We start from the raw sequence: 9756 nt of genomic DNA on the forward strand, positions 1-9756 counted from the left end.
CTGAGCGAGGACGCCGACAGACGACGGATTATCACCACGGGTGGGGGTGGCGGGGGGTGGGGGTGATTTAAAAAAAACAAAACTGTAACTGCAGCTTTTCTTCTTCTTCTCCTTCAATAATTCAAGCACACTCTGTCAGCGCTTTAAAGCATGAGGATCATCCCAAAGACGATCTGCGTTTAAATAAATAAATAAATTAATAATGATTAATAAATCAATAATCGATGGAGGTGCGGCGACCCCGGTGTGCCGCTCACAGACTGTAAATAAAGTCTGGATTTTGCCGTGGTGATGTCACCCGCTCGCTCGCTCTAAACATGCCTCTTTCTGCTGAAGCGACCTGCCCGCTGAAACGTGAGAAGCGATCACGTCAAACACTTCCTGTCAGTCATGGAGATGAAATGAGTGTTGCCTTGGTAACCAGCGATCACAGCTGTCACTGATCTCCAGCAGGTTTCATCCTCTGTGTTAACACGAGCCTCTCAGCCGATGTCTCACCGCAAACACAAAGTCCAAATATACCCATGTCCTCGAGACACATTTACACAGCAGATTACTGAGCGTGCTCAGTAACCACGAGGGGGACGCTCGCAGAGCTCGGAGGACAACTGATTTTGAACAGGACTCTGTCCCTGTGAGCGGCAGCAGGGCTCTGATGTGAAGGAGAACAGCTCCCCCTGGTGGACATTTGCTGACATCACCTCGGGACCTTGGGCTGCTTCCATCAGGCTTATTGATCAACAGATTTATTGATCTTCGTGTCATTTTTCGGCACATTTTCTGGTTTTATTTCACTCTTAAAAACACAGACGGGTGTTTCAGACGGGCTGAGCTTCACTAGAATTCGGCCGATTTATTTTATGGGGCCAGCAAATTTGCATCAATCAAACTCATTGATTCTAAACTCAAAATCATCAGCATGTGAAACACGAAGCTCAGGAGATGTTGCAGACAGGATGTCAACTTCCTGTCTAAGCGATGGGGCGGGGTCTGATCAACCGGCAGTGCCAGGCCGCTTCTCTTCTTCTTCACGCCTCACTGAACTGATCACAGAGGTAGGTAGGGACCGCACAGCACGCAGCAGAGGGCCGCCAATGACCCGCCAGCCACACTCTGAACCACTGGTTACCCTGCTTAGTAGTAGGATTTACAGTAATATTACCTGTGTTCACATATAGTATCTGTGGTATTACAAGTAGTATGACCTGTGTAGTATCTCTAGTATTTACAGTAGCATTACCTGTGTACATATATAGTATCAGTAGTATTATAGACAATCCAGTAGAAAGAAGTTTTCTTCCCTCACAGAGTGAACAGCAGACGCTAATGTTTGTGTCACTTTTTACTGAATCAAACTCAAAGTAATGTGATTACTTCCACGCTTTAAACGCTGCATGATCGTACTCTCTCCATCACTCCATATGATCCATTGGTGATCTGCACACGTCTGTTACCACGGACGCCGCACGCTCGGACGTCACTCATGAGACACTCTGACAAACACAATCACGGTTTAGTAACGCAGTAACGCTGCATGCTTATGGGAAAGTAACAGTAATCTAATTACTTTTTTGCAATAGTAATCCCTTAGTTTTTTCAAGTAAAGAGTAAAGTAATCGGATTACGTTACTGCACATCCCTTATTATAGGTGATATTACCTGTGTAGTATCTGTAGTATGTACAGTAGTATTACCTGTGTACATGTCCACCAGAGAGTCCTGGAGCTCCTTGCTGGGGGTCCATGTGGGCTGACTGGTCTCCTCTGGACTTTGTGATCTGATTTCCCTGGAAACACAAACGCACACTGATATCAATCACCACTGTCATAGTTGCCTGAGGTTGGGGGTGGAGCTAAAGGCAGCCAAACAGAGAGCCACGAGGGAGCATCACTCAGAGAACCAGAGTGACAGGGAACCCTTTTTTCTTTATAGTTTCTGTTTCAATAGAGACACATTTGAACAGCACACCTGCCTCAGCACTGGAGAAAAAAACCTGCCCACCACACCTGAAACCAGGTGACTGTCCACCAACTCAAACATTTACACTGTGACCTGCAGCAGCTCTGACAGCAATACAAACAGATTTACAGGTTTGATGGATTTTCTGCGGATTTATTGATGTTATTGGTTCATTTCTTAGAACAGCTCAGAGTGTCTCGTGCTTTCTCACCTTTAAACAGGAAGTAAAGTCTGATTAACGGTAACGATGTCAGAGGTAATGAGGTGACCTTCATCAGGTAAAGGAACCTGACTGGTCATTCCTGCGGTGGATTCCCGTGGTAATCAATATTCTCTCCACGTGAATCGTCTCCCTTATCAATACACAGAGCACAGCTAGCCCCTCTCTCCCTGTCAGCAGCTCCAACAGCCAATCAGATAGCTCCTTTATGATCCAAACCTCAAGGCGGCGCCGCCAGTCCCTGGAATTATTGATCCAATACAGGTTTAACTTGAATTCAACTTTTACTGTTAGGTGTTCAACTCTGGACCTAATCACTAGATTATCACTTATCAATTACTGATCGATCAGTTCAGCCTGTCTGACAGATTATTGATTACCGATCAGTCAGTTCTTACTTGAGTTGGAGCTGCAGCTCATTGATCTTCCTCTTTGCCCTCTGCAGAGCAAACTGAACATCTGCCGCTCTGCGCGACGCCATCGCCACAACTTAACCTGCCTGAGAGCACGCCTGAGGTCTCCGTGGTAACCAGGTAACACATCAAGGAGGAGCTGAGCTGTGATTGGCTGACAGTTATGTGAAGGTTAAATATTGATAAGGTCACAGGATCGGGTGACTCGAGAAAAACAGGATCTGTTTCACAGTGATGTCACAGTGAGGCCTGCTCTGATTGGCTGTGTAAAGATGACACAGTGAAGCCACATATTTCTTAATCACTTGTGTTTATTGATTATTTTAGTTATTGGCCTTCGGCATCCTGCAGCAGTTTGTCCAGCAGGGCAGTGTCCACACGGTGCTTCATCACAAACTGACCATTCAGGTGGAACACAGGTATGTCCCACCTGTACCTGTCCCACCACAGCCGGTTCTCTGGGAGGCTGATGTCCACCTGCTGCAGGACCAGCTGACACACACACACACACACACACACACACACACACACACACACACACACACACAGGTAAAATACGAGGAAAACATACAGGCGTTCTTATCAATACTATTGTGAACAAGGCAATCAATCACATCCCAGTCTATCAATAACACATCATATATCAGCCTCTCAGTCATCACTGATCAATCAGTAACGTCAGTTCAATTAACTTTAAACTTTATTAACAACAGTTTTATAACAAGCTCCTCACCCGGTGTCTGAACGGCTGCAGCTGCTCTTTGGCTTCATCACACAGAGGACACGGATTCTGCAGAATACAGTAATCTGATTACACACGATCTCAATGTCTTTACCTCCACCATGCAGGTCTTGTGACCGCGTTCTTGCCGATTTCAGGACGTAGGTTAGATAAAAATATTCCTAGACGTTGGGGACTGTTTGATTTAAGAATCTTCTTCATAAAGACGTATCAAGAACACATCTGGATGTTCCCACAGACCTGGTGGATCCAGGGAGAGGGGAGACCTCTCAGCATTGGTGGAGGTGAACACACACACACACACACACACACAGGTAAAAGCAGTCTTCAGTCAACTGACATTCAGGTGAAGACTCGGCAAAAGCAGGGAGAAAGAACTCTGATTTAACAGGAAGACACAGGAGGAAATGAAAGCATTTCATGCTGAGCTGAGATCGAACAGGATGTGAAGTTTACATGTGGAACGATTAAATTTAAGTGCTGGTCGCATGAACCCACGTGTGACGCTGTGCTTAAACCTGATCAGCTGACCGCGGATCCATTTAGATTAGAAGAAGACGAGGAAGTGTGAAGAGTCCAGCTGCCTGAGTGTTAAAGCAAATTTCTATATGATGCTGAACTCTCAACACCAACTGCTGAATGACTTCCGTCCAGCTACATGATGAGGGACAGGAAGGTATCTTATTGATCGTGTGGGTGTGATGTTGACATTTTTTTGGGGGGGCCAGTATCATCAGAAGACATAGCATACATTTTCACTGCTATGCTGATGACACCCAGCTCTATCTGTCCATGAAGCCAGGTAACACACACCAATGAGTTAAACTGCAGGAATGTCTTAAAGACATAAAGACCTGGATGGCCGCTAACTTTCTGCTTCTTAATTCAGATCAAACTGAGGTTATTGTACTCGGCCCTGAAAATCTTAGAAATATGGTATCTAACCAGATTCTTACTCTGGATGGCATTACCTTGGCCTCCAGTAACACTGTGAGGAACCTTGGAGTCATTTTTGACCAGGACATGTCCTTCAATGCACATATTAAACAAATATGTAAGACTGCTTTCTTCCATTTGTGCAACATCTCTAAAGTTAGAAATATCCTGTCTCAGAGTGATGCTGAAAAACTAGTTCATGCATTTATTACTTCCAGGCTGGACGACTGTAATTCATTATTATCAGGAAGTCCTAAAAACTCCCTGAAAAGCCTTCAGTTAATCCAAAATGCTGCAGCAAGAGTCCTGACAGGGACTAGAAAGAGAGAGCAGATTTCTCCTGTATTGGCTTCCCTTCATTGGCTCCCTGTTAAATCCAGAATTCAAAATCCTGCTCCTCACATACAAGGTCTTAAATAATCAGGCCCCATCTTATCTTAATGACCTTGTAGTACCATATCACCCTATTAGAGCACTTCGCTCTCACACTGCAGGCTTACTTGTTGTTCCTAGAGTATTTAAAAGTAGAATGGGAGGCAGAGCCTTCAGTTTTCAGGCCCCTCTTCTGTGGAACCAGCTTCCAGTTTGGATTCAGGAGACAGACACTATCTCTACTTTTAAGATTAGGCTTCAAACTTTCCTTTTTGCTAAAGCATATAGTTAGGGCTGGACCAGGTGACCCTGAATCCTCCCTTAGTTATGCTGCAATAGACGTAGGCTGCCGGGGATTCCCATGATGCACTGGGTGTTTCCTCTTCACTCACTATGTGTTAATAGACCTCTCTGCACTGAATCATACTTGTTATTAATCTCTGTCTCTCTTCCTGTCTCACCTCAACCGATTGTAGCAGATGGCCCCGCCCCTCCCTGACCCTGGTTCTGCCAGAGGTTTGTTCCTCTTAAAAGGTTGTTTTTCCTTCCCACTGTTGCCAAAGCACTTGCTCAGGGGTCATATGATTGTTGGGGATTTCCCTGTCTGTATTATTGTAGGGTCTTTACCTTAAAGTATAAAGCACGTTGAGGCGGCGTTTGTTGTCATTTAGAGCCTTATAAGTGAAACTGAATTGAACCGATGTTAATGTCTGTGAAGGTTCTCAGTCATCCAGGTCATCGTAGTCTAGGGAGCTTGGAAAGATGAGCGCCTGGACTTCTTTAATGAGCTCACCCGAAACCCTGGCTGATTGTGACCCACACCCGTTTTCACACCTTGGCTCAAGTGATTAGGTAGAGGATCATCAGGGGGTCCTTTTGTCCCTCTTTGGGGGGGGATACTCCCACGGGGTTTAAATCTGGGACTCTCCACCATTTGACCCTAGAACTGAAGAAGCTTCTCGGATGAAACGTCTTCAAGCAACTTAAAGAAGTCCAGACGCTTTTCTTTCCAAGCTCCTTGGACAACTGATGTTAATGTATTGAACAGGTGTGGGCGTTACCTTGGTGAAAAGTGTGAGAGTGGGTAAAGTTCTAGTGGAAAACAGTCGGAGCTGCAGAGCTGCAGGTCCACAGAAACTCTTCATCACAAACATTTCATCTGAGAACACCAAGAGAGACACAGTTACTGACCTGCATGCAGCTGGCCCATCAGAGAGCAAACACGTCCTCACAGAAACCAATCACAGGTTCAGCAGGCAGCGAGTTTGTGCACACCACTGTCCTCCACGCTTTGGCATCATTTCGGCCAATCATGCTGCATCTCAATTTTCATGAACGACGCCGCTTACAGCTGCACAGTCACGCCAGTCTTTTGTATCATTTCAGTGATACATCAGTGCCAAATCTCAGATTACTGGGGTTACTCAGTTATTACTCAGATTACTGAGGTTACTCAGGTTATTACTCAGATTACTGGGGTTACTCAGGTTATTACTCAGTTTACTGGGGTTACTCAGGTTATTACTCAGATTACTGAGGTTACGACTCAGATTACTGAGGTTACTCAGGTTATGACTCAGATTACTGAGGTTACTCAGGTTATTACTCAGTTTACTGGGCTTACTCAGGTTATTACTCAGAGTACTGGGGTTACTCAGGTTATTACTCAGATTACTGGGGTTACTCAGTTATTACTCAGATTACTGGGGTTACTCAGGTTATTACTCAGATTACTGGGGTTACTCAGGTTATTACTCAGATTACTGGGGTTACTCAGTTATTACTCAGATTACTGGGGTTACTCAGGTTATTACTCAGAGTACTGAGGTTACTCAGGTTATTACTCAGATTACTGGGGTTACTCAGGTTATTACTCAGATTACTGGGGTTACTCAGGTTATTACTCAGATTACTGGGGTTACTCAGTTATTACTCAGATTACTGGGGTTACTCAGGTTATTACTCAGAGTACTGAGGTTACTCAGGTTATTACTCAGATTACTGGGGTTACTCAGGTTATTACTCAGATTACTGGGGTTACTCAGGTTATTACTCAGTTTACTGGGGTTACTCAGGTTATTTCTCAGATTACTGAGGTTACGACTCAGATTACTGAGGTTACTCAGGTTATGACTCAGATTACTGAGGTTACTCAGGTTATGACTCAGATTACTGAGGTTACTCAGGTTATTACTCAGATTACTGAGGTTACTCAGGTTATTACTCAGTTTACTGGGGTTACTCAGGTTATTACTCAGAGTACTGAGGTTACTCAGGTTATTACTCAGATTACTGGAGTTACTCAGTTATTACTCAGATTACTGAGGTTACTCAGGTTATTACTCAGATTACTGAAGTTACTCAAGTTATTACTCAGATTACTGAGGTTAGGTTATTACTCAGATTACTGAAGTTACTCAGGTTATTACTCAGATTACTGAAGTTACTCAAGATACTCAGATTACTCAGGTCACTCAGGATCAGAAATGGGCAGTAACGCGTTACAATTAAGGCATTACTGTAATTCGATTATATTTTTTAAAGTAACAAGTAAAGGATTACTATTGCAAAAGAGTAATTAGATTACTGTTACTTTCCCATAAGCGCGCAGCGTTACTGCGTTACTAAACCGTGATTGTGTTTGTCAGAGTGTCTCACGAGTGACATCCGAGCGTGCGGCATCCGTGGTAACAGACGTGTGCAGATCACCAATGGATCATATGGAGTGATGGAGAGAGTACGATCATGCAGCGTTTAAAGCGTGGAAGTAATCACATTACTTTGAGTTTGATTCAGTAAAAAGTGACACAAACATTAGCGTCTGCTGTTCACTCTGTGTGGGAAGAAAACTTCTTTCTACTGCAACAAATGAAACTTCAAATCTGAGCGAGCAGCGAGCACGCTGCCACGGGAACGTGACACTCACAGAGAAACCCCCGGATCCCCCCACTGACATGACCGCTGTGGGCAAACCTCCACCCGCCCCACTCCTGCTAAACAGCTGACAGTAGATATAAGAGCTGCTGAGTCTTTGAGTTTATTCATTTTCTGCTGTTTTACTTGCATCTATTTGAAAGAGTGTAAACACAAAACATGATTTTATTTTATATGCTGGAATATGCAGAACATAGGTTTAAATGTGAAACACATTTCTTCCCGTCAAAGACTGTTGAAATAATTTAATTCGTGCTTGAAGCATAAAGTTAAAAGATTAAATCGATTAAAACAATTTTTAAAAAGAGACTTTTTCATTTGATTACATTTTATATGATGGATTATGCAGAAAAATAGAACTGGGCTGAAAGATCTATGACGTTATTACGTATTCAGGTTGTGTATCAAGTTTTAAAAAGTAACTAAGTAATGAAGTAACTAATTACTTTTAAAATAAGTAATCAGTAAATTAACTGGATTATTTCTGGTGAATTAATCAGCAATTAGTAATTAGTTATTTTTTCAAGTAAATTGACTCGCACTGCTCAGCATACTCAGGATATTCAGATTACTCTGAATAGTAATATTACACAGGATACTCAGCTGGAAACTCTGCATGAGAACACTTTCCTGAGAATCTCAGCAGTCGTCACCTTCATCATCTCAGCTCATGATAAAGTTTTTCCCACATTATTTTAGTTTGCACGCACGCGCGCGCGCACACAGCATTACAAACCAATCAGCTGCCAGCCCGTCACACAAACGCCTCGCTGACAGTTACACCTGTCTGACAGGTAGAGCCTGTTCCTTCCTGTCAGCTTTTAAACATATTTATTCGTATTTTGTTTTTACTTTGTTGTTTTACTTTATCATATATACACACGTTTTATTTCTTTGTTTTTTTACACACAGATCACACACCGTGCCGCTTTTTGTGTTTATTTTTATTTTATTTTTTTCGTGAAATAATTTTTTAAGTAACTCAATCGCTTGTCGCCCTTTCAAAATAAGAGCCTGTTTTCTGGTAACCTTAATGCTATCTGTTAGCCTGTTGGCTCCCCGGGGCTCTACGGTTCTACAGCTAGAACCGAGCTTCACTTACCGGGTCGGGCCTCGCAGCCCCGCTGGGTCCGGGTCGGTGTTCTGGGGTCCTTCGGGTGGTTCAGGTTCGGTTTGAGCCTGAAGTCTGGAGCTGAAGCACAAACTCTCAGCCGCTTCTTTTTCTGCGGATGACGCTCTCTTCTTCTTCTGTGGTTCAAACAAAAAAAAATCTACGAGCCGCCGTTTCCTGTGAGCAGCGCCACCTGCCGTCCTCCTTCTCCTCCTCTAAAAAATCAGTTTATCTGGCCTTTTAATGTTTTTGTGCATCACTTCCAGTGAAGACATTTAAATGGATAATCTCATCATCCTCCTATTAATCTGTATTTATCCGTGTGTTGGAGTTGTAGTACTCATCTAGTGCTTCGAGTGGGTAGTGTCTCACACATCACAGACTGTCCACCCCCTCCCTCGACCCCACGGAGGATGCCATCACTCTTCACACAGCGCTGAGCTATCTGGAGAAGAGGAAGAGCGCCGTGAGGATGCTCAACACCAAACTGGACCACCTTCAGATCCCCTGATCCTGGGATCCAGAGAATAACCTGAAGCTGAACATCCTTAAAACCAAAGAACTTATAATGGACCTCAGGAGGCACAGACAGGTCCATCGTTCCAATCAACGTAGCGGGCAGCCTTGTGGGGATTTGATCAGCTGTTTCCGCTTTCTTTATTCTTCAATAAGCCAGGGCCAAGCCAGCGCCGATCAGCAAGAACCCTGTTATCATGGTTCCAAAATGGTAGATGTCTTCAGTGGGCTCTCCCGAACCCAGACTTCTCGTCGAGAAGGGGGTGTCAGTTGCATTCAGGGACCAGTTGATCAAATCCATAATTCCTCTTTTAGGTTTTAGAGAACAGACTGTGAGACTCTTCCAGGGTAGAGGGAGAGAAGCAGACAAGACTAGACAGAGACATGAGAAAGCCAAGCAGGAAAGATAAGGGAAGGGAGAGGGAGAAAGTGCGACCGCCTTCGTCAAGAGCCAGATGAAGACCTGGACCAGGACCTGCTGCTGGCCTTCTACTGCTCCTCAGTGGAGAGCGTGCTCTCCTGCCTGGTGTTTGGTGCTCAGGGGACACGACTG

General features: G+C 44.2%; 1 protein-coding gene across 1 annotated transcript in view; it reads right to left on the reverse strand.

The window, feature by feature from the left end:
* The window catches only part of mipol1 (mirror-image polydactyly 1), an 82214-nt gene extending 72929 nt beyond the window's left edge, over positions 1 to 9285 (reverse strand). Inside the window, exons 1-3 of the mRNA XM_063497798.1 lie at positions 9091 to 9285; positions 8679 to 8824; positions 1695 to 1786 (exon numbers count right to left, since the gene is read on the reverse strand). Coding sequence (XP_063353868.1) covers positions 1695 to 1786; positions 8679 to 8824; positions 9091 to 9285 — 433 coding nt within the window. The remainder of the gene's footprint in view (positions 1 to 1694; positions 1787 to 8678; positions 8825 to 9090) is intronic.
* Between the last annotated feature and the right edge of the window lie 471 nt (positions 9286 to 9756).

Source organism: Pelmatolapia mariae, linkage group LG16_19 (assembly GCF_036321145.2).
Source record: "Pelmatolapia mariae isolate MD_Pm_ZW linkage group LG16_19, Pm_UMD_F_2, whole genome shotgun sequence".
NCBI classification, from domain to species: Eukaryota; Metazoa; Chordata; class Actinopteri; order Cichliformes; family Cichlidae; genus Pelmatolapia; species Pelmatolapia mariae.